The 26,608-nt window shown below is 38.5% G+C and overlaps 1 protein-coding gene across 2 annotated transcripts in view; it reads right to left on the bottom strand.

Moving 5' to 3' along the window:
* Positions 1-9,445: 9,445 nt before the first annotated feature.
* The window catches only part of Plcb1 (phospholipase C beta 1), a 699,616-nt gene continuing 682,453 nt past the window's right edge, over positions 9,446-26,608 (bottom strand). Inside the window, exon 32 of one of the 2 annotated variants that reach the window (XM_052183717.1) lies at positions 9,446-11,019. In XM_052183717.1, the coding sequence (XP_052039677.1) occupies positions 10,792-11,019 (228 nt within the window). In that variant the 3' untranslated portion in view covers positions 9,446-10,791. The remainder of the gene's footprint in view (positions 11,020-26,608) is intronic. The other variant, XM_052183718.1, reaches the window with a different exon arrangement.

The following is a 26,608-nucleotide window of genomic DNA, read 5'->3' as shown; positions in this document are numbered from 1 at the left end:
TTGTAAGTGTTCACCTGTAGGTGGGGACTCTACATTTATCCCCCTATCTCCTTTGAGGCTCAGGAAACACCGTGGATGAAGAAGAGTGTGGTTAGGTGCTGTCCTTTGGGCACACCAAGAGTTCCATATACACAAACTCACAGTTACCTGCATAAGATGGATACATGACAAAGTAAGTTGAATTTCAAGCATGGAGTTGGCACTGAGCCCCAATTGTTTCCTGAGGAGTGATTGTGAAGGGCTGCTGGGGATGGACAGTCACTTGCCTTTGGAAAGTGATCACTGGTAGCCAGCCTATGCCCTGTAAGTTGACACCACAACCATACTCAACTGTGCACCATTAATTGAAATCAGTGGGCTGTTTTTTTTTTTAAAGAGTATATGTGTGGCATGTTTTTGGAGGGAATATAAGTCAAAGTTGAAAAGATGGAGTAGGGTACATATGAGTAAGATATGTTGTGTACATGTATGATATTTTGAAAGAATACAAAAAGAGAATTATCAGAATGATTTACTTCAGTATCTACTTCATTTTATCAGTTCCAAGAAGGATGCACACTGGGAGAGCTTATTCTAGGTAAGATTTTGGAATGGATAAGCATAACTGAGACTTGGGTCAAATTCAAGAAAGCAGATCCCAATTTTAAAACAAATTTCAACACAATTTAAAAATGAACAAGTGACTTGAATTGATATTTCTTCATAGAAGATATTCAAGCAATTGCAATGTCTAACACCATCAGTCACTTTGATGCAAATCAAAGCCATAGTGAAATACTTCATGTTGATACACAAGACAACAGAAAATACACACAAACAATTGTCCAAATGCCCTAACAGCACAATTTGTAGTAACTAGAAAGTAGAAATAAACTACCTGTTATTCAAGTGTGAATGAAGAAAATGTAAACCCAAAGGGCTGAAGAGTTAGCTCCATAGTTAAGAGTATTTCCTGCCCTTCCAGAGGTTTCGAGTTAGATTCTTAGTACCCATCTCTGGTAGAAGCTAACAACCATCTATAACTCCAGCTTCTAGGAATCTATTGTGACTGCACACATGTGAGAAGTACACATATACATAAATAAGAGCCAAAAAATGGAAATCTGTAACATGACATGTACCCCCTGTGAAATATTGTTCAACTGTTAAAAATGAAGCCATAGATACATGCTACAACTTTATATAACCCTTGAAAACTCTATGCTAAATAAAAGCTACCACATACTAGAACACAAATATAGAATCTAATTGTGTGACATATACAGGAATGAAATATCTAAGGAGATATAAAGTAGATAAGTGGTTTCTAGTGGCTTGTGAGAGAAGGCAATGGAGAGAGACCAGGAAGAGATTGCTCATGGGTATCAAATTTCTTTTGGGGTGAAAAAATACAATGGAGTTAGGAATAATGGGTAATGAGAAACTTAGGAACTACACTTAAAACCAATGAAGTGTGTACTATGAAACAGTGAACATTATGATATGTGAATTACACTCAATAAAGATATGAGAAAATTAAATATTCAGAGAGGAATGAAGTGACTGGACAAAATTATCACTGGTTAAGAAGGGTTTCTGGCCTTTGACAAAGTCCAACACCCTTTCATGATAAAAGTTTTGGTGAGTTCAGGAATACAAGGGACCTCAATAAAATAAAGGCAATTTACAGCAAGCCCATAGTCAACATCACCTTATATGGAAAGAAACTCAAAGCAATTCCACTAAAATCAGGAACAAGACAAGGTTGTCCACTCTCTACATACCTCTTCAATATAGAACTTGAAGTCTTAGCTATAGCAATAACTTATCTGAAGGAGATCAAGGGGATACAAATTAGAAAGGAGGAAGTCAAAGTCGATGTATCTTTATTTGCAGATAATATGATAGTATACATAAGTGACCCAAAAATTCTGCGAGTAAACTCCTACACAGCTGATAAACTCTTAGGAGCTGGATACAAAATTAATTTTTAAAACTCATTAGATTTTCTATATACAAATGGCAAACTGAGAAAGAAATCAGGAGAAGAAACACCTTATACAACAGTATCAAAAATATAAAATATCTTGAGATAAATATGACCAAGCAAGTGAAAGAATTGAATGATTGAAAAAAAAAACCTCAAGTCATTGAAGAAATAAATTGAAGAAGATATCAAGAAGATGGAAAGATCTCCTATGCTCCTGTACAGGAAGAATTAATTTAGTAAAAATGGTCATTGTACCAACAACAATCTACAGATTAAATGAAAACATCAAAATTCCAACATACTCCTTCACAGGTCTTGAAAAGACAATTTTCAGCTTCATGTGGGAAAAAACCAAGCAGAATAGCTATAATAATCCTGAATAATAAAAGAACTGTTTGTGATATCACCATTATCGATTTCAAGTAGTTCTATAAAGCCGTAGTAATAAAAACAGCATAGTACTGGCACAAAAATATATAGGTCAATGGCATGGAATTGAATACCCAGATATGAATCCACATACCCATGGGCACCTGTTTTTGATAAAAAAGCCAGAAACACACACTTGGAAAAAGACAGCACCTACAACAAATGGTGCTTGTCAAACTGGATAGCTGCATGATGTAAAAGAAGAATCCAAGTGGATCCATAATTATCACCCTGTACCAAAGACAACAAATGGACCAAAGACCTCAACATAAAACTTGATACCAGAGAATCTGATAGAAGAAAAGTGGGAAATAGGCTAAACTCATTTTTACAAGAAAAAAGACTTTCTGTACAGAACGCCATTAGTGCAGGCACTAAGATCAACAGTTAATAAATGGGATATCATGAAACTGAGACACTTCTGCATGGCAAAGGACACTGTAACTGCGACAGAGCACATCTTACAAAATGGTAAAAGATTTTTATCAACTACACATCCAATAGAGGACTAATATACAAAATATATAAAGAACTCAGGAAGCTAAATATGGAGAAAACAAATAATCCAATTTAAAATAGGATACATTTCTAAACAGAATTCTCAATAGAGGAAACTCAAATGTCTGAGAAATGCTTAAAAATGCTTAACATTTTTTAGCCATCAAGGAAATACAAATCAAAACTACTCTAAAATTTTATCTTATACCTGTCAGAATGGCTACAATAAATAAAATTAGTGATAGTACATGCTGGCAAGAATGTGGAGTAAGGGAACATTCATCCATTGCTAGTAGGAGTGTAAACTTGTGTACATCCACTATGGAAATCGGTGTGGCAGTTCCTCAGGAAGATGGGAATTGAACTACCTCAAGATCCAGCTTATATATTTGGGCACATACCCAAAGGATGCTTTATCCTACAGCAAAGTACTTACTTGCTCAACCATGTTTATTGCTGCTCTATTCATAATAGCCAGAAATTGAAAACAACCTACATGTCCTTCAACAGAATAATGGATAAAGAAAGTGTGGTACATTTACAATTCAGTATTATTCAGCAGTTAAAAAAAACATTACATGAGCCACACAGTGCCCCCGAACTTCCAGGGACTAAACCATCAGCCAAAGAGAACACATGGAGGGACCATGGCTCCAGATGCATATGCAGCAGAGGGTGGCCTTGTTGGACATCAAAGGGAGGGGAGGCCCTTGATCTCGAGAAGGCTCAATGCTGAAATGTAGGGGAATGCCAGGACAGGGAAGTGGGAGTGGGTGGATTGATGAACAGTTGGAGGGGAGATGGGTTAGGGGATTTTCAGGAGGGAAACCAGGACAGGGGGCAATATTTGAAATGTAAATAAAGAATATATCTAATAAAAAATTTGTCAAATCTGCAGGCCAATGGACAGAACAAGAAAAAAATAATTCTGAATGAGGTAACCTAGACTCAGAAAGACAAATATGATATGCATTTGCTTATTTGTGGATATTAGTTGATAAGTCAATGATAACCAAGATATAATCTGTAGAATCATAGAGGTTAGGTATAGAGTTAGATACTACAGGATACAGATAGACCTCATTAGGAAAGGGAAATATCATAGATAATTATGTATGAATGGGGGACTGGAACAGGAAGATCAAGTGGAGAGGGGCAGAGGACAGAATATAGGGAGACACAACTAAAATTGAGGGGCATTTGTGGGGTAGTATGGAAATCTAATATAGTAGAAATTTCCTAAAGTATATAAACATATAAAGACAATCAAAAAATGAAATCATCAAATAATTGGGGACTCAGAGTCTCAACTGGCCATCTCTTGTCACCAAAGTTTGCAGTACTAGGATTGGGTTACATTTAATTGAGTTGTTGGCCAAAGGAGTCCAGTAGGATCTCCACGCATTCAAGACCACTGCAAAGACTATAGGTTTCTTTCCACAAATTGACAGCAAGGCCCTATTGCTGAAGTCCAGCTGGTCACTACGTAGAGCCTTCTTCCCTGTGTTCCAGTGTGTTTGGCACAGGAAGGTTTTCTGCACACAACCAAGGAGAAAAATAAACACCAAGTCAGCCACAAATGTTTTAATCTACAGTGGTGTCCTGCTTGCAAGATTTGCTAGGGTAATTGTGGAACATAGCTTATGGGAGTAAGCAACCAATATCTTATTTATGTAAAGCATACTCCATGAGATAGAACCAAAAGAGGAAAACCAAATACAACTAGTCTTTGAAAAAAGAAGTAGTGATAAAATGACTCCTAATGACATTCTGCTGTACTGATAGACCAGTGCCTTGCTCAGCCATCATCAGAGAAGCTTCCTTCTGCAGCAGATGGGAACAAATATAGAAGGACATTATGCTGAGAGAATCCTTGGAACACCCAGTCCTAAATGTAATTTCTCCATTAAATCCCTCCCTTCAGAGCTCAGGGAACCTCTTGGAAAAAGGAGATGAAAGAACATAAGAGCCAGCAGGAATGGAAGGAAACCATGAAAACATAGCACTCTAAATCAACATGAGCAAAGCTCATACGAACTCAGAGAGGCTGAGAGAGCATGCATAGGATCTGCACAGGGCTGCACCAGGTCCTCTGTATATCTATTATGGCTTCCAGTTAACTGTTCTTAATCAGATTCTTGAATGTGTCAATGAATGGGTCTCTGATTCTTGTGCCGTCTCTTGGATTCTTTTCTTTCTGTTGGTTTGTGTTGTCAAGCTTTTATGTGACCATTGTTTTATCTTATTATATTTTATTTCATTTTTATTACCTCTTAGAAGCCCATTTCTTTCTTTCTTTCTTTCTTTCTTTCTTTCTTTCTTTCTTTCTTTCTTTCTTTCTTTCTTTCTTTCTTTCTTTCTTTCTCTCTCTCTATCTTTCTTTTTTTCTTTCTTTTTTCTTTCTTTCTTTTTTGGTTTTTCAAGACTGGGTTTCTCTGTGTAGCCCTGGCTGTCCTGGAACTCACTCTGTAGACCAGGCTGGCCTCGAACTCAGAAATGTGCCTGCCTCTGCCTCCCAAGTGCTGGGATTAAAGGCATGCACCACCACTGCCTGGTCCATTATTTTCTAATGAGACAGAAATGCAGTGGTATAGGATGGAAGGAGGTAGAGAGGAAGTGGGAGGAGCAGAAACCACAATCAGGATATATTAAGTGAGAAATAAATCTATTATCAATAAAAATAGGAAATAAAAATGGGGGAGGCTCCTGAGGCTTTTCTTGTGACAAAGAGGCCGACTTGTACTCCTGAGATTCAAAATGAGCATAATTTTTCCAACCAATGTCTCAGAACTTAGTAACCAGAGGCTGACTTCCTTCAACCAGAAACTACTCTGTGTTTGACTCAAAAAGACACCATGGGATTGACACAAGTTTTGATCACTGATAAAGAATCTTACTTTATCACTTATACACAGTGATACAGATTCCAGTCGTTTTGCTTGTTGTATTTTAACATGTTGTTAAATTCAGGAAGTAGAGAAGCATTGAGGTTTGAGCGGATGCCGTCTCCTATTTAGATAGGAGTGGTTTGCTTTTCTTTCACCTTTGAGATAATAGCTAGATGACCAAATTAACAATTCACCACAAACGAAATACTATTAGTCCACTGAACACATGTGGTGAGTGGGAGGACTGACGTGTAAGGCACAACATCTGCCTGAGAGAGGTGCAGGTAAGTGAAGGAGAAGGAAAGGGATACTCTATGAGTCTTGGGAAGAGCATTTCAAGCTCATTGAGTGAGATAGTGCCTCAGGTTTGAGGGAGATAAATAGGACACTAGGGGTGTCTGGTGGAAGTACCTAGTTTAAGATTTCAGACATCCACTGAGGGATTAGTGTTTATTCTGGAGACAGCAGAGACCATTTGAAGGCTTTCCATCTCCTTTGGACTTTGACATTGCTAGTCAAGCTATAGCATGGGGAAAGGGTCACATGACTGACAATGCATTATGAGAACTTGGGCAGGTGGGAGGTGATGGCGGCTCCACTCATGCATGGGCACAGTGATAGAAAGAAAACAAGCATGCGTTATTATGAGTCAATCCAAGCTGACTATCCTGAAATGGCAATTTCTTGGGAAAGGGATAAGGGAGAAGATATATCAAAAATAATGTTGGGAGTGGGAATGTAGCTTGGTTGGTAGTGCTTGCTCTAACATACACAAAGCCCTTGGTTTCATGTCTAGCACTACATAAACTAGTGGTGGTACAGTACTTGGATTATAATCCTAGCACTTGGCAGGTGGAAGCAGGATGATGAGGCTGTCGAGGCTCTCCTCCTCACATAGGGAGCTTGAAGCTAGCCTGAATATGTGAAATTGTGAGTCAAATTAAAAAAAAAACACAAAACAACAAGGACAACAACAACCAAGACAAACCACCAATGTCAATGTGATTCTTTGGGCAACTGGAGTAATAGTTCTCTTTTCACTGGTGAAGAGAACAAAGGAGTTGGAATGCCACCATATTCTGCTGGATGCACAGTGCATATGTAGACTGTATTGGCTAAAGACAGCTTTGTGGCTATGGTTATTTTTTTTCCCTAACTCTTATGTTCTTCAGGGACCAAAACTCTGGCATACATGGCTCCTTGCTGTGAATCTGGGAAAGAGCTTGTGACAGCACCAGTGTACACAGTGTGCAAGAGCACACATGACTTATACGTGTTGTCATAAAGATGTTTCACCATTCTTTCATGGCTGTCACAGAAGACTTACTATTGGATTCCAGCTACTGCACTGTAAGAAAGCTAAGGCTATGGTGAAGGCCATACAGTCTTCTAACCTAGAGCCCTAGAATCTTAATAGCTGATGGACCACTCCATACATGGGTGTCTAAAGTCAAACCCGGAGGCTCTTCCCCAGACATTGCAGGTAAACAGAGGCAGGCCATCCTCCACCCTGCTCTATTTGAATTCCTGTCTCCATCCCCTAAGTATGTAACAGACAAGAGATCATTTGGAGTTGCCTACTGCATAGCACTAGATAACGGGTATGCTGCGTTCGGGGTGCCTTCGTGACATGGGCAGAGAACTCGCGTGTATGTTACTTCCCCACCAATGCTGCAAACTATGTGTTTCATTAAAAATCTTGTAAGTTGCACCATCTGTTCTTCTCATTTCCGTGATTTGTCAGAAATCATTTGCTTTGCCTTTCTTAGGTTAGGAAGAAAGAGAGGAAAAAGGGATGACCAAGAGAAAAGAAGAGGAGTCTCCATCGTGGGGGGAGTAACAAGTGATAAGCCAGTCATGGAGGGCAGAGGTGGGTGACAGCAGTCACAGCTGTGCCATCTGCACAGTACCACGGAGTTTAGTCTGCCTGGCACTGGTGTGGTGTGTAAGGTGGGCATTACACTCTGTCGACTAACATTATGTACATTGTCACTGACCTCCCTGTAAAGTGGGCTGTGACTCTAAGAAGGTCCAGCTGGACTGTGTTAAGAAATTTTTATTGTTTCCTTTGGACAATTTTTGTGTGATGAAAGCACATAAAATTACAAGTGGAAGAAACATCATGCCACAAAATTGCATAGAATGATTACAAAAATGTGAGTTACGCATTTTAAATAATTTGAGATAGAAGAACCCAAATATGTACATTTTAAGAGCATCAAATACTTTGTCATCTCTTTCTCTCTCTTCTTAAGAGGTGGAAACCACAATGCTCAATCCATTACAAACAGTATTAACACAGTACACAAGGGCAACATTAAATTCAAAGGAATGCAAGCAATGGCCCTTTCTTTTGGAACTTAATTAATGGCTGCTTATCTATTACAGGAGTATTAATTAATGTATGGCGGTACTGAAATGTTAGAAACCGAAGCACATGGCATGTCATTAGAACTTTGAACACTGATTTACACGGCCCAATCATGTTATTCCCAGTAGTTTAAAGGTGTCAGGGATACAGCCTATTTTAATGCATGACTCTACTCTCTATTCTAGGAAAAACCACAGTACAGGATTTCACACATTCAACGAAGAACAAGGCAAATACATAAAGGCACAAAACTGCACATCATATAGACCCCTTTTCTTTACCTTTGTCTATTTTCAAGTAATATTAATATTATCAATGGATAGTATCACGGTAGTAGTTTTGACGATGCAGGATGCACAGTGTTACACACTACCCCACAACTGCAAAAAGTGTCACTGTACAGATATAAAAATGTGGTTACAGTAAATGACCAGATACAAAACATTGTAAAATGACTAGAATCACCAAGGTAATGAAGTCCAACTACCAAAACAGGATTTGAAAGTCAAGGTTTTTCACCCTCAGTCACTATATGGAATATGATGAAATCCAATGTTCTGCAATAACCACCACTGTGTTTGGTTTCGAAACCTGTTATTCATTCACTCTTCTCCAATTTCCAACAGTCTGTGACTGTGTTTGTAAAATGCAGCATTCCATTTAGACTGTTCTCACTTCCTTCTGAGTAATGCCTTTTCTTCAGAGTGCAAAAGTTGAATGGTTCACAAGAGATCTCTCTTCAGTGGAAGTTAAGTTTTAGCAGGTGACTAGTTAACACTCTTGATCATTCAGATAAAATACAATCATCTCTGAAGAGGATGTGACTTTCCTCTTACGTCTCAGTAGATGTGTATGTGTGTGTGTGTGTGTGTGTGTGTGTGTGTGTGTGTGTGTGTAATCAAACACTTTCATGGTGTTTGAAACAAGCCTTCATTTTGATTAAAACTTAATTATGGTCCTAGTTATTGCTTAAAGTTAAATAAAATCATTTCCAGAAAAATATTAAATTCTTGAAACACAAAATTTCAGGACACAACTGCTTTTTGTTTTGCTAAATTATAAGCAGACAGGTTCACTTTAAAATAAAATGAAGCCATGGACAGTGTCATTGCTGGGTTTAATGTTCTTTGTTCCACTCTCTAAACCATATTTTTCTATATAATATTATTTCTTAAGACCTTTTAACAATGATTTTATTAGCTTTAGCATGATATAATTTGTTTCTCTTATTTGCCTTAGAATAAAATAAGAATTAAAAAAGACATAACTAAGTGAAGTAAATATACAAACTAAAATATAACCAGAGCTTTATTACTATCAGAATAAAATGGAAATGACTCAGTTAAAATTTATTGAAGATAGTAGTAATACATTTGCACTCTATTTCCTATGCATTTTTGCATATTCTGACCATTAAAACAAGCTCAAAGTCTGATACTTAAAATCCAATTTTTGATCCTCCAAAATTTTTAGTAAATTCATTTTCTAAATTCTAAGACTACCTCAAGTTGCATCAATGACTCCATAAACTGATTCTTAGCGTTTCATATAATTTAATTATCCATATAACATATATTAGACCCACTATTTCTCTATCCATGTATCCCTGAACTTGCTTTGAAATCTTATGGAAGAGATTTGGGTCACTGCCAATTAATAAACACACATTTACACTCATGCGTATGTATGTGTGTGCATTTATATGGCTGGCTGCATACATGTACTATATACATGGAGATAATGTGTATCATTTATACATGTGCATTTAGATAAATATTCTATCTTCCTTTCTACAGTAAAAATAAATGAACCACAAAAAATATCCGACAATAAAATAGCCCACTGGATCCTGTTCAGTCTGGCTGAAATCCTGACTCAACAGAGCAGACCTGTTGTAGTTGTGTTGACAGCTTCAGTCCAACAACGGATAGATACCCAAAGGCATGCAGCCAAATATTGCTAATCGTGAAATGGCTTCACTGGGAAATGATACAATCATGTGATTTTTTTTTTTATTTTATAAAAGAAACCAGCTTATATGAGTCACTATGGTATCTAATAAAGCCATGTCAATAGCAAATACAGATGCCTCTGTGATAAATAAATTAGCAAACGGCAAGCCACCAGTGCCTGCAAAGCAAAGAATGAAACAATTCACTATACAAGTTAATTTGACAACATGGGATTGCGGGGCAGTTAGGGAACCGACGCTGAAGGCGGAATGCTCATAGTGTTAAATGGTGCTATGCACTTCTCAAACTACTTCTTTTACTTTGAAATACTGTACAGCAGGGCTTCAAATGAAGACATGAGCTCTAGTTTCCTTCAAAGAAGACATTGTCCTTTGTTATATATTCCATGGAGCCTGGGAGCTGCCTGCTTTTAATTTACTATTGGAACTAAAAGAAAAAATCCTGCATACATGCACCCTTCTCTCTAAGACTGGCAATAGTTTCCACATGACACATGGGACCGGGGTACGGGACCTTCACACGGATCCTTCTGGAACTCTCCCTTTGGTGTGGATTTCAGGCTAAGGGATGTTTCTTAGGAAGATGGCCTGGGCAGTGATCTTTGTCATTAGAGTCTGATGGAGTTCAAGCAGCCGTGCAGATCTGGAAGGCCTGGCAGGGACATCACAGAGGAGTATCAAACTCTCTTCCTGGGTTCTCTCCTTCTACCTCCTCAGTGGAGGGAGACTTGAGGTTCACCTTCGCAGTGTCTGTGGCCAGGGAGGGAGGGGCAGAGGCGTGATTGCTGTCCTCACTGATCTTCCCTTTCATGGCTTCTTGTACAAACTCCAGAATCTCCAGGGGCAGTCTTTTGAACTTGTCTTGGTATTCTTGCTCCAGCTCCATCTGCAGCTGAGAGACATCAAGAGAGGAAAAAGGTTGAGGTCATTTATATTTCTCAGCTCACCCATATAGACACTCCTTCCCAGAGTTGTGTGAAGGGCACAGTGAGGATGAATGAACTTAGATGCCATTCACAGGTCAGCTACAGATGAGTAGCTGTGTAGTAGAACATCCCACTAATTCCCAGCTGAAAATCAAGTTGTGGTCAGGTCATGTGGTGTAACAAGCCTAAGGACTTGGACGAAGACAAATAAACTCAATTCTAAACACACTCACACACACTTGGAAAAGTTTACAGAAGTAGTTTATAAGAATTGAAATCCTTACGCCCAGGATTGAGTAAAGTCAGCAACAGGGCTTCAGCTTGAGGTTGGGAAACTAAGACTGAGTGTTTCTAGTTTGTTTATTCAGTGAGTATTTTGGTTTTTTACAGACCTCTTGCATGCTAAGCAAACCCCACTGATCTATACCTCAAGTCCACTCGTGCCTTTAACGTAGTGGTTCTCAGCCTTCCTTATGCTGAGACTGTTTAACACAGTTCCTCACATAAAATTATTTCATTGACTATTATAAATAGGGCTTATATGAACATAGTGGAGCATGTATCCTTATTACATGCTGGGGAATCCTCTGGGTATATGCCCAGGGGTGGTATAACTTTCCCAGTTTTCTGACGAACTGCCAGACTGACTTCCAGGGTGTTAGTACCAGCTTGCAACCCTACCAGCAGTGAAGAAATGTTCCTCTTTCTCCAGAAGCTGGAAATAACCCAGGTGTCCCTCAATGGAGGAATGGATACAGAAAATGTGGTATATATACACAATGGAGTACTATTCAGCCATTAGAAGCAATGAACTCATGAAATTCTTAGACAAATGGATGGAACTGGAGAACATCATCCTAAGTGAGGTAACCCAGTCTCAAAAGAACACTCATGGTATGCACTCACTGAGAAATGGATATTAGCCTAGAAGCTTGGAATACCCAAGACACAATGCACATATCAAATGATGCCCAAGAAGAAGGAAGGAGTGGCCCCTGGTCCTGAAAAATCTCAGTGCAGCAATGTAGGGGAATACCAGGACAGGGAAGTGGGAAATGGTGGACTGGGGAACAGAGGGAGGGAAGAGGGCCTATGGGACTTTCAGGGAGGGGGGATCCAGGAAAGGAAAACTCACTTGAAATGTAAATAAAGAGTATATGGAATAAAAAATTATTTCATTGAGACTTCATGATTATAGTTTTACTACTGTTATGAATTGTAATCTAAGTATCTGATACACAGGACATCTGATATACCATGCCTGTGAAAAGGTCATTTGACCACCAATGAAAGGGGACAGGACCCACTGGTTGAGAACTGCTGTTTTAAAGAGAAGCTTGCTGAGATTTTTTCCAAATGAACCCCATGCATGTACAACATTAACTTTTGCCATGAGTTCTTTTTAAAAATCACTTCCTTATTTCCTTTCTCACTGCCATTTTTATTTATCTTTTAAAGTGCTACAGTTACTTTTGAAATGTCTTCTATTTTTTCTGTTTTATGACTTGGAAAATCACAAGACCTTTTTAATGTCAAGGAACACTCTCTTCACATACAGACTTACACAGTTGCCTTAGAAATAAAGTGGTTGTAAAGCACTTTCTCACGAACAGGTGAGGGTGTTTGGAGCCATGGGGGCTGCTTCCAAGAAGCCTCTGTGGGCTGAGCCCAAAGAAAACTCAAGATTTAAAATATCCTGAAGACAATGCTCCTTTGCTGGGCCCCCATTAGCCTTGAGGTAATTCCTTTTAACAGTGCCTGGATGGATGAGGCAGGAGGATCACCTTTGATACAAGGCTAGCCTGAGCTACACAGTGAGTTTATAAAACAAAATACAGACAAACAAACAAAACCCAGAAAATTCTTAAGATGTGAAAGTGATTTTGGAGCTTGTCTGCCTTCTGATGTGCATAGACCGTGTGGAGCTTGGCCTGGATTCTCGCTTAGGAGGTAGGGGTGGGCCTAGCCTCTGCATTCTCAGCTGTTCTGCATGATACCAATACCGCTAGCTAGCTAGCTCTCATTACTTATGCTGATTATCTTCTCTTTAAGGCCCCAGTTCTCTTTTGGCCATATCCTGGCTGTACATCCTCCATCTGCAACAACAGATGAAGCCTCTCAGGCTTGTCCTTGACTCTGGGGACCTTCCACTGTGAAGTCAATTCTCAGAGCTACTGCTAGCCATTTGACAAGATCTAATAGCTTAGTTCCTTCACTGTTTCTCTAGATCAGAGATAGTCTGCCAAGTCTTAGCTATTTAGTGTTTGTATCTATGTGTAATCAGCTCTGCAACTCTTAAAACTCCCAAAGTGTTGAAATACAGAAAGTTCCTGTAAATCTATGACAAACTCAGCAAGAATGACAGTTATTTGTGGTCCTCGTGTGGTCTCTCCTTCCTGTGCTCTCCCCTCTGCACTGTATAGCAGAAAGGTTAATTTCTGTAGAGTACGGGACCAGACCTTTCTGAAGTGTTGCATGGCATACACAATGCATTACCTTTCCAAATAAAAATTGTTACAATTCCTAAAAGGACTGGAAGGATGGCAGATAATGAATTCTGGATCTTGCTGAAAGACTTCCCCCAACACATGTATCAAATGGAATGTGAAAAAAATGGCTCAGTCTGGGTATTCAAAATTATTTCTCCCCTCTCAAAGAACATACAAGACTATATATATATATATATATATATATATATATATATATATATATATATATATATATATATATATATATATATATATATATAGAGAGAGAGAGAGAGAGAGAGAGAGACAGAGACAGAGACAGAGAGAGAGACAGAGAGAGAGACAGAGAGAGAGACAGAGAGAGAGAAGAAAACATTTGTCCTTTCATCCCACACTGCCCCAACAATTCAGAAGAAATCATGGTTTGCATAGAAGCTCAGTTGTTTGTCAGTGATATCCCACCCTGATGACAGGTCTGCTGTATTACCAGCAGCCGCCTCCAGCTGTTCACAACCTTCAATCCAGCATGCTTGTGATTAGTTTCAGTTCCAAGCAAACTAAGGAAAGGAAGAACAGCACAGGTGTATGCACCGTGGCCACAGAAGATGGCTGGTTTTATTTAGGTTTGATGGGTGGATCTTCCAATATGGGTGAGTTGGACCTGACCTAGCAAATAGTCTCTCCTAAGATGTTCTATAAGACACTATGCAATTGCAGAATGATTCATCATCCTAATCGTCATCATCCTCATTATTAAAAAGAAAAAAAGAAACACGAGGAAATGCCAATTAGCCAACTTCTTAAGGATGTTGGTAATTTGATTCCTGTAAAGTCAATTTTGATAATTTAATTTTAATAATGATGCTTAACAGTTTGTAATCATTGACCTAATTGTGGCTAAGCCATAACTATCCTGGACTTTTCCTTTCATCATGAGGTAGAAGCAGATTTTTATTGCATTCTAAACTAGGTCACTGCCTTACGGTTTAGATGAAATGCCATATATGCTATTTTTTAGAAAAGTCATACAATTATTAATAAGCTAATTTTAAAATTGTATTTACTATTAGAAGTGAAGTTGGAAATTTTTCTTTTACTCTTTATGACTTGTTCCTTGTTAAAAAACACACATATATGTATGTGTATATATATATATATTTTTTTTTTTCTGGAGCTATTCCCAGAAAGCCCCATCTAACTGGAGCTAGAACAGCTCAAGCACTGTTGATTACATGGGCAGAGAAAGTCAGGCAAGTGAGAGAAGCAGGCTGTGAAGATGGAGGAGAAGAGGTGGGACTAGAGAAGATGCGACCCAACTAAAGGTGGTGCCATTAGCTGTGTTCTAGCTTGGGCTTGTCAGATTCTTGTTTTTTTGAGAAAAAAAAAAACAAAAACAAAAAGAAACAAACAGCAGCAGCAACAACAGCAGCGACAAAACGCAGAAACTGAAAATGTCCGTGTGAGAGTGTCTGACTTTTTTGTCAGGCATCAAACAAAACAATATTTGTCAGCCCAAAGACATTTTCTGACACTGGGCAGCAATCTGTAGGAATGAAAACAGGTGGGTCCACGTAGCATTGAGTGTGCTTCCTCCTGGTGTCCCCTTCAGGGGCTGGCCTCCCTGGAGCAGGTGCCTGATCCTTACAGGTGGGTTCAGGTGCAGTGAAGAGGTGTGAGGACAGTTACTGCTTTGTCACATCTGAAGACAGAATGGGCCCCGAAGCCCGCAGCAGGCAGTTTCCTCTCATTTAGATTCTGCTTTAATCTGAGGATGGAAAGCCCAAGGTTTGAGGTCACCTCCTTAGACATGATTGGGACGGCAGGAGAGCAAGGTGACAGCGGCTGCTACCATCTTCACTTCATCTCACATCACCAAGTGGAAAAAGCAAGTCCTTTCTCTGCTTCCAGAATTTTGTGCTATAAATGACCTGTCAGTGAAGCAGGGCAGATTCTCTGAAACTGGATTTTCCAGTGTTCTGCATGAGAAGCTGTTAACTTACTAGGCTTCAAGAGGTCTGAACCCAGCGTGTTATGTGCCAGGCAGACAGCATTAACTGTGTGCTGTGGCAGAAGCTGGAGCTTTAGTCTTGGCAACCCAAACCCGAGCCAGAGGGTCACCTGGGCATGAGTTCAAGACCATTCTGGACACAGGATTAAGGCCTGATTGCCCAAAGCCGCCCCATGTCCCCGCCCCCCAGGGACAGCCGTTTACTTGCACTTATTTTGTGTTACATCTTTATATTAAAAAAAGTCCCCAAAGTAGTTTAAAACAAAAACAAATTAACAAAAAGCAAGAAAAAGAAAAGGAGTACATCCATAACCTTTGATTGGGTAAGCCCACCTTATGGAATCTGGCTTACAGGTGTGAGACTAAGGATGTTCAAAGCATTATGGTGGTGACTGTAGAGGCAAAATAAATGAACAATGGTGGCAATGAAAATAGAGCCCAGTGTCAGTATTGTCAGTATCTGTAAATAATCTTACTTTTTTTTTCTAAATCATGCATTTTCTATTATCTTTCTCTAAGTGTCTGTGGAACCGGTCAGACATGAACACCAACCACATCACATGTCATCTGAAAATAAGGACATTTTCTTACATGATGGCAGCATCTTAGTCAGTTTCAGGAAAATACTAACGATTATTAATTGTATCATCATTTTGTTCTATCTTTCTCATCTCTCCCAGTTCAGGTATTTATCACAGTCTTAGATTTTTAAAGTCTTGGCTAGTGTCCTTACTGAACACACACATTCTGAGTCTGTGTGGTTAGTTGCCTGCGGTGTCATTTAAGTTGACTTAAAAACTAGAAGCTAACTAGAGATTTCATTATATAGAACTTAAGCATTTGATTTGGCAAGAATGCTCAGCAGGTATTTGTTGGTATTTGTTTTTAGCTCCTATTGCTACAGGTTTGTGGGTGTCAGAATCAGTCGGGTTTATTACCAATGATGATATTGGAGACCTATATAGCTTGCTAGCTGCTACATCTTGAATTTGCAAAGATGGTTTTTTGTTTGGTTGGTTTTATTCTTTTTCCGTTTCAATAGGCAGTTATGCTGTGAGGTCAAATTACAGATCTGTATGAAGTTTCCCCCATAATTTTTTTATGTAATTAGTAATTCTTTATTCTTCATTGGTAGATGGTGATTTCTAACAATTTTATGTTTAGTTGGTATTCTTTGGTAATGAACAGCAAAACCCTGTCTCAAAAAGCAAAGCAACTTGTACTAAACTTCTCACTGAAGGCAAGGCAAAAGTTAAAGGTTTCCTCCTTTTTTCTTTAATTACAAATTGTCTAAATAAATTGTGAGAGTAATAATTTTTTAGTTACATAATTCCTCCTCCTCTTTCTCCACCTTCTTGTCACCGCTCCCCCCCCAGTCTGTCTCTCTTTCCCCAAATAAATGCAGACAATTCTTCTTCTTCCTTGGATTTTAATCAGTTTTGTGCTTTCTGTTTGTTTATCTCAAAGCTCATATGTCTGCTGTGTGGTTGAGGAGACCCTTTCAGGCTGGCTCCGAGGTTCGTTAGAATGTCCTTTTTGATTTTTGAATATTTACTTGAGAGAGAAGAGAGACAGAGAGAAAGACAGAGACAGACAGAGAGAGAGAGAGAGAGAGAGAGAGAGAGAGAGAGACACACACACAGACACAGACACAGACACAGACACAGACACAGACACAGACACAGAGATACCCAGACACTTCTGAATGTTTCCTGTATCAAACGCTGTTTTCTGAGGAAGCTCTGGTTCCTCCCAAGAAAGCTTTAAAAACCCAGCCCTGGATCCTGGAAGTGCTTGCTGTTTTCAATCACCAAGCACAGACTGCCTCACAGCATGGCTAGAAAATATACTTGGCAAGTTATTGGTACATACTGCTATTTCAAATAAATGATTTTGTTTGCTTTTGCATTTGAGAAAGAGTCATGCAAGGTAGCCCAAGCAGGAGCGGACCTCACTATGTCAACCAGACTGGTCTTGAACCCACGTTCTTTCTGTCGCATCAGCTTCCTAAGTGCTGGCATGGCAAGTGCACAGCACCATGTCACACTTCAATTTTAAATACAATATTATATATAGTTTCTTCCTAACTTAATCATTTTTTTCTTACACTGAAACTTTTGTCTTCTGATTCACGATGGTTTGTATATGCTTGGCCCAAGGAGTGGCACTATTAGAAGGTGTTGCCTTGTTGGAGTAGGTGTGTTACTGTGGATGTGGCCTTTAAGACCCTCATCCCAGCTGCTGTGAAGCCAGTCTTCTACTAGCATCCTTAAGACAAAGATGTAGTACTTACTCTCAGCTCTGCCTACATCATGTCTGCCTAGATGCTGCCCTGCTCGCATCCTGATGATGGACTGAACCTCTGATCTTGTAAACCAGCCCCAACTAAATGTTGTCCTTTATAGGACTTGCCTTGGTCATGGTATCTGCTCACAGCACTAAAACCCTAACTAAGACATGATTGTATTATTGTGTTTACCTCCATACTTTATGTCTACTATGAAGAAAGTTTCAATATTATGATCACTGAACTAGCAAGGTGGCATTCAAATTTTTGCAAGATTCTTTTTATTCCCAGAATATGTTCAACTAAGAATAGTTCCCTGTTAAAGTATGTCAAAAATAACTATATTCTTCCTGCAGTTGTGATGCCTTTGATGGATGCACAGGCAGTTTGTTCTCTATGGTAGTTAGATATTTTAGGTTAGTTTATTCTCTCTTTTTTACCAGTAGTAGCTACCATATATAGTTAAAATTCTTTCCCTGATTATCTATAATCTATCTATCTATCTATCTATCTATCTATCTATCTATCTATCATCTATCTATGTATCTATGTATCTATGTATCTATCTATCTTTCTATCTACTATCTACCTATCTATATCTACAATTATATTTTATGTATACTGGTGTTCACCTACATGTATGTCTGTGTGAGGGTGTCAGATCTTGGAGTTATAGACAGCGAACTGCCGTGTGGGTGCTGGGAATGGAATCAGGGGTCCTGTGGAAGACCAGTCAGTGTTCTTAACTATTAAGCCATCTCTCCAGCCCCCTTTTAACCCTCTTACATTATCATATGTTTTCTTGTTTCAGAGGAAGTTATATTTAGTATTTTGTATAAAACATTTTGAAATTTATTACTAAAGATAAGGGAAAATAGTAAAACAAATTAGCAAAGAAACTAAAAAATCACTCAAACACAAGTATTTCTGTGAAAGGGTTCTACTTAACATATGATATATTCAAGTAAATGGAAATTAATAAATGGATCTGAAAGCAAAGAAACAGTGGTGGTATGGAATATGTCATAACTGTTAAAATAACTGTAAAGTCCACCTAGACTTGCATACATCTTCTGTGAATATGAGAAAAATGTAAAAACCAAGAGCTCCTTTCAAAGGAAATATAAGAACATGAATTATGTGGGGATCTTGAGAGTATTTTTATTTCTTCTATATTCCTTTCACTTTCAGGGCAATGTGATTACATTATTTTTGGCACAAAAATGTCTTTCTAAAGCGAAAATGAAATCTAATATCCGTTTTAAAAATAAATAGAAAAGGCAAAACTCTGGTTGTGATATAATCAATGATCATTGTAGAGAATGTAGTTCTCTGACTCTGGCCTAAACTTCATCAGTTGGATAAATGGATATTCAAAACACACACACACACACACACACACACACACACCCTTCCCAAAGTATATTCATAGAATGGGGAGTTTCAGATTTAGCCTGAGCCACCTTGTAAAGCCCTGTCTTATATTTAGAATAAGTTCATGAATTTTTAGAAAAGTACAGAGTGAGGTCAGTCAGGTTACTGGAGAATCATTCAAAAAGTAGCATGTGGGAAAAGCAGATTGTATCTTGTATACTCACCACTCTGTTTTGTTTTTAAATTTGTTTTCTTCTAAGTTTTCTTAGAATAAGTTTCCATGAAACTTTGAATCAATATGGATAGGTCCATGAGAAATGCCTTTTTGTATCCAAACACTGAGAAACACTAAATAAAACAATGATGCTTGCTAAAAATTCTAGCTGGGTTTGAATATAGAAAAACCCTTAAATCATGAAAATAAGAAAAGCCCTCCACAGGAAGAGGCTGCATGGGTAGCAGAGGAGAATCTTCATCCTTCAGGATCAGGCTTCTGTGTTGGGCCAGGATGGGTGAGAAGCACTCGCTCTGTAAGGTCAATGATCTCTAGCCTACAGATGAGGATGACTAAAACCAGTATAGGCAAAGATAAAATGATTCATATGGTCTATGGAGGACATATATTTGCCAAGATATTTGGAAATCAGAATCAGCAATAAAAAACGAACGAGTATAGCTTCCAATTCAAATTACTGATGTGAATAAGGTATCCAGTGTCAGTAAACTGAGGCAGAAACTAACTGTTGAGCAACTGTTGTAATCTGTGAGGGCTTAGCAGTGAAACATCAAATTCAGGCACGTTGGATTCCCTCATAACCCAGGCCAGGAGTGTGCCATACAGACAAGCAGGTACCATTAACCATGAACTGAAGCTGAGAGTCACAGACGTGCCTAGGGAAATTCTGTTTATGTTGGACCTTGTAACTCAAGGTTGCCATTGGCAACAGAAAACTAAAGAAGGAGCAACGTGATGATCAGTGCATTTCTAGGTCAAACAGGAAATACTTGGGATATGAAATAAATAAATTAGAAGAACAAAAGACTTCTAGGTTTAAAAAGAAGAGAAATGAAACATAACAGATATTTCATGCCAATGTGGGAGAATATGGTGAATTTGCAAGATAAGTCGTGTTTTTTTTTTAATCAGAGCGATGAGCATAGTACATTTATTTTTGCCAGAATTTTCCAAGTAGCTACATTTGATATAAGCAATAAAATTAATTAACTTTCATCTGATAAGTAAACATTAGCTGGTAATAAGGCTTATTGTAAAGGGCAGCAAGGAAACCATGGCATGGCTGCCGGAAGCTCACATAGAGAGGACAATTCAGGGGCTAGATAAGACTCTTAACTAAACTGGTATCGAATGTGTCCATTAGAAAAAACTGACCTTGGGAAGCTGATTTAAGCTGTTGGAGTTTCAATTGTCTTATATCTAATTTTAATTTTATTTATTATGCTAGAACATGTATGTGTCTTATCTCTTCCATTCTGGGTTCTGGGAATTGGACTCAGGTCTTCAAGCTTGAGAAGGCAAATGCTTTTTCCTCACTCATCCATCTCACTGACTCTTCAGTTGTCTCAAAAATAAAGGGAAGGTTACTATACTGATTTCCTTTGGGTCCTGTTAAAAGGTTTAAATGAGACTATGTTTTGCATATTGTGATTGCTTAGTAATGAATCAGTGTTGAATATTATTTCTGAAAGAAGATAAAAAACAGGATTTGTACACAAACACATTTGGTACCCTGCCTGCTATGTGGCCTGGTCTTGAGTGGCACCTTGGTCAAAGAAATGTGATCATGATTCTTCTTGAATTTCGTTTTTTGGGGGGGGGGGCTAGATTCTGGTTTATTGTTGATTTTGATACATTTGTCAATAAGTAATATTTTTGAATGGTTTGATGCTATGGGGTAGAAAGACCTCAAAATCTTTTCAAGATAAGAAGAAGATATATTCTTATATATAAGAATATATATAGAGAAAAGAAGATGTTGCACAGAAGGCATGCCACAGACCAGGATAGGATGTATGGGTTGGCAATGAAGCCTAGATTGTGACCTTAAAGTGACACCAGAAATATTCTTTTGAAGAGCTTAGAGCTAAAATTTGGGTCTTACAGGATCTGTCCGTACCCTTGTCATTATTATATCCGGGGGATATAACAAATAATAAACAACATTTACTAGACAGACAAGTCTCTAGCTTAAATTCCCCTTTTGGTGCTCCAGCTAAATGTGTTCCATGTGTGTGCAAGTAACTGGTTCTTAGGCTTTGAGTATGCTGCGATATATAAAAATGCAACCTTCGTGTGTTTCCTTCATAGAGAATCAGCTCTAGATCACTAATTGTGTAGTTGAGGTGGATCATTTAAAAAAATACTATGCAAAAAGAGACTGTCAGCAAGCTTTAGCACTTCCCTACAGTTAACTTACAAACAAAAGAACTAAGGTTTATTAGGTTTGGGCTCAAAAACACTAGATCTATGACGGATGGTGAAAAATTGCATTTTTGACCAGCTCTTAGACGATGCAGATGTTGCTGGTCTGATCACACTTTGTGTAACACCAGTTTTGACAATGGTGTTCAGGCAGTTTTCTCCTGTTGAATTCTCTCCCTCTGCCTGATAAATCTTTCCATTACAGACCTCTGGACCTTAGGTTTGGTGTCAGAGTGTTCACTGGAAAACATAGGAAAAGGCAGAATAGAGGATGCTAAATGCAGAAGGAAAGATGAGGAGCCGAGGATAAAGTAGACAGAACACCAAGCTGATCCAGATATTAAGTGAATAAAAGAAAGAAAACAGAACTTAGACATCATGTGATTTTTTTCCCAGCTCAGTCCCTAATGTGCCTTTGCATAGGACATAGCTCCCATGTGTGCACTCCTCTTTAAATAACAGAGGAAGTTCTCTTCATCATTTGATGAAGAGAACAAGAGAGTTCTGGTTCCTTTTCCTCTTTGCTCTGCCTCCATCTCTTCTTCACTGCCCTATCTGAACACACCCCTCCTTAGACAGCACTCTGACTATTTCTTCACATGGCCCATACTTTAGACTTCTGAGCTTTGATATGCCGTTCAAATTTTCTTTTGCACGTATCTCACAGGCACCTAGAGATTACTGCAGAAACCTTGGAAAGGAATGTTAGCAATTATGCAGTCAAATCCTACAAGATTTCAAAGTCTTGGAAAGGGACTTTTGCAATTATATAGTCAAACCCTTTCCTTTTACTAAGTGCAAACCTGCGGCCCAAAGTAGTTAGTGGTTTCTAAGAATATAGGGCTCACTGGTGGCAAGGGAGTGGCACAATCCAGTCAGTTCTCTTCTGTAGCAGACAGACTGGATGACTGCCTGGTCATTTCCATTCATCTTTGTTTTTATAACCTTTGACTATAGCTAAGTTCCTCACATTAAAGGCACAGTATATAGTTTTGCATGTCTTTCACTATGAAGGCTGTGTGATTTCTTTTAACCAATCATATGTTATCAGCTATGGCTTATGCAGAAACATGGAGAAAGTCTCATTTCGTTTTTATTATAGTTCTTCTGCCATGCCCTGTGATATGGTAGAAGGTGAGACACAGCCTAGATTGGCTGTTCAACTTCGAACAGACACCCAGTTATGCAAAGCAAATACACACAGAAGCCGTGGAGACACCAACCTGACCTGTAATGAACTGAGCTAGCTAGGCTCAGTCACAAGGAGCTAACTCTTACAAAGTTGTGAGTTAAATGACTGCTAATGAATGCTAGAGTGATTGGTGTCTTTGGTACAGCATTGTTAATCACATTTCCTAATGACTTTCATGACTTTCCTCAAAAGTTCTATAGTTGTCACATAGAATGAATTGTTTACCATGTTCCATAAAAAAGAAGCTCACCATGTGTGTATGTGTGTGTGCATGCAAGTATGCATGTGTTTGTGTGTGTGGTATATGTATGTGTGTGTTAAGTTTTACATATATGTGTATGTGTATATGTGTCTCTCTCTATGTATGTGTATGTATATACAAATACATACCACACACACACACACACACACACACACACACACACACACACACACATACACATATGTTTTTTGTTTGTTTGTTTTTTTGTTTTTTTGTTTTTCGAGACAAGGTTTCTATGTGTAGCCCTGGCTGTTCTGGAACTCACTCTGTAGACCAGGCTGGCCTCAAACTCAGAAATCTACCGGCCTCTGCTTCCCAAGTGCTGGGATTAAAGGCGTGTGCCACCACCGCCTGGCCACATATATGTATGTGTATCCATATTCTAGCCATTCAACAACTAGAAGCAACCTCTACTACAGTTTAAGGTAGTGATGGAGAACTCAGCAAATTACTTCATCTGGACTTAGGAATTCTTCCAAGTTCCAGGCCTCAGTAGTTTTGTTTTTACTCTATGATACTATTCTCTTATAGGGCCCTGCTATTGAGGCCTGTCAGTTTTCTTTATTTCAGTGGGTGTTTTCTTTAGAGTCAACTGTCATCTATTAGAGATATGAATAAACACAAGTAAGAAAAATAATTTCAATTCTGATAAACACTCCAAATACACCTTGTTTAATGGGACATTATGATTATACCTAAAGTGCCAAATCTCCAGTCTATATATTTGAAGACATGTATTAAGAGAATTACTTTGTAATCTGGAGGTAAAATAAAACTTCGGCACATTATTAAAAAAAAAATCCTATCATCCATGAAATGAAGACAGAAGCTTTCAACCCAAGTGACTTAGAAAAGAATCACGATTTGAACCTAACTCAACTCTTGTCTTCTAATTCTGGCTCCACCCCTATTGTTCCTGATGAAGCCCTTACTATCGACTCTGGAAACTGTCTGTGCCAAGGGGAGACTAGCAAATCATTTCAATATGCTTTCCTTGAGTGTTTAGGATTTCAAAATTGCTCTCTTAAGATAAGTTTGGAGTATTTCACTGAAAAGCAACTCTAGGGAAGGACAAGGTGGCATTCTTCCCGACATTGGGCCTTGTAACACAGAGTAGGATTTTGTAGAAAATAATGACTCCTAACCATGTGTCTCCAGCGCAGTCTGTTTCTCATCCTTCACTGGGCATTTCTGTGTCTGTCTTTTTTAGAAGCTGATGGATTTCTACTCTCCTTGTGTAATTCTTCAGTTTTTAGAGCCTGTTTACTTGCTGGGCTGGCTGTTCTTCTGTTTGACATTATGAGTTTAATTTAATTTGACTATTTCTGTAAAGAGCCAGGGACTATAAGAAAGGGCAAGCAAATGGAAAACTGGAATAAGGAAAAAAATCATAGTTGAAAAGGAAAAGTATTTCCAAATATAAATAATCTGGCAAGCTACTAATAACCAAGAAAACACAGACCCGGAAAAAAGAATCATGGTAATATAATGATAGCAATAATTGCAATTTATTAAGTGCTTACTGTTCTCAGAGCTTTTCACAGAGAACAACATACTAACTTCAACGTAACTGAACTGAGATATCACTGTAATCTGAGAAATAACATGAAGCTGTGAATTAGATTTTGGACAAAGTAACAAGGGATAGACACTTTATGATCTGTGGAGAAATGGTGTTGTATTTCTTGATTAAAATATTAAAATGACCATGAGAGAGCCAGAGAGCTTTGTGGACAATGAACTTTTACAATTCTTTCCTAGTCCTTAGTGCTATTTTACTAAGAAACCTTGAATCCACCCAGGATCTTCCTTTTGTATGTGACTATAGATGCATTCCACAAACAGTTTGAACCCATGTAAATGCACTTTTTGAAAAAGAAAATAAAAGGACCACAGACTTCATGTATGTGACTTAAAGCATGCAACCTTAAGATGCTATATTCTTTACTGACAAAGATGCCCCCCTCAAAAAAATTAAAACTGGAAATTTTGACATATAACAAAGCCATGTGAAAAGTTCGGCTGACTAATAGTTGTTGTTACTAGTTTATAACACCTTATTTACCTAACTATAAGGAGCAAGAGCATGTTCACAAATCATGATTTATGCTCTCTAGAGGGACAAAAAGAGAGAAAGTGCAGAGGAAACCCACTTTTTCAAGACAAACCCTACGATGATCTTAGAAAGTTGTAAGGACTGAAAGACTAATCAAAGGCTAATTCTTGATTGAGCAACTATTGCTTTTCTACCAAGAGGAAAGAATATAAATTCACTCTCTGAATTTAATTCCTACATGGATCAACTTTCAAAGCAAGTCCCTGCTATAGACCATGAAGGTCGCTAGTTTAAATAAGCTGAGTCTTGGTGGAACATCCCCAGTGAGTCATGGGTCCCACAGAGGCTTTTCACAGAGAAAGGACCTGCCCTACTGTGGCCCCAGCTCAAGTAAGAATCTCTTCATCTGTGCATGCATTGATGCTGGCTCCTTTTAAGACCCAGGCAGCATAGTAAGAGCCCAGCCTCAGCCCAAACATTGTCTTGACTCAGTCTGAGCATTTAGAAAACAAGAGGGAGGCTCTGTCACATGTCCTAGAATGAACTCAGATTGTCCCCAAGGACTGTCCTCTTGATCACCTAAAATTAGTTTTGGTTTTTCTTTTTCCTAAGTGTATATTTCAAGAGTGGTAAGTTGTCCTAGGGTTTTATCCGGATAATTGATTTTGGTGCTTAGGGAGTGAGTGTGTCCTAATTATATACAGTAACTCCTAAGCATAATGTTTATATCTCCTGCTTAAATTGCTGGGGTTTAGGGTTGACCATTTACAAGTTGATTTAAAAGAGAGCTGGATACTGTTTTCCTAGGCATTTGAAGGACTCTGATTGCCCTGGGCCTAAAATCTCCACACAAGGTGAAATTGAAAATGATGATAGGATTTGTCAGGGACAGCAAACTGAAACTGAGCCAGTGTGAAGGTCTGTCAGTGAGGAGGGGCTAAGTGGAAATTGTGATGAACAGAGAAGTCATATCTGGGTTGCCAATGGTAGTCACCAATCTTTCTGACTAGATTATAGTTCAGTGAAATACATTCCCAAGTGTGCTTATCTGATTTTTTTTTCAAAAGAAAAGACAAAAATACTGATTTTTGTATAAATTCTGATTTTTCAGCTTTGGACTCTAACTTAGAAAGTCACAAATAATGAGGCGGGTCTATATACAGCTTGTAGAAAATCTGGGTAATGTACTATATGTGTTTGTCTATAAAGGTGAAACATGGCTATCTTACTCAGCAGGGCCTCTTCACACAGGGGTGGGCCTCTATTGAAATTTTTACCATTTTCTTTGGTATCTGCTATATCTAGTTGGAAGTGTCTAACCAAGGAACATGTTTACAATTCTAATTAGAAGTTCATGGAGATGTACAGAGTTGGGGTCTGACTAAACTCACTGTTTAAAGATTTCTTTATTATTAATTTTCAAAATTTATAATGAAATTTATTGACTGTAGTAACTCAGATACATGAA

Source organism: Apodemus sylvaticus, chromosome 5 (genome assembly GCF_947179515.1).
Source record: "Apodemus sylvaticus chromosome 5, mApoSyl1.1, whole genome shotgun sequence".
NCBI lineage: Eukaryota > Metazoa > Chordata > Mammalia > Rodentia > Muridae > Apodemus > Apodemus sylvaticus.
Note: the sequence above shows the minus strand (reverse complement) of the source record. Positions and strands in the feature narration are given on the sequence as shown.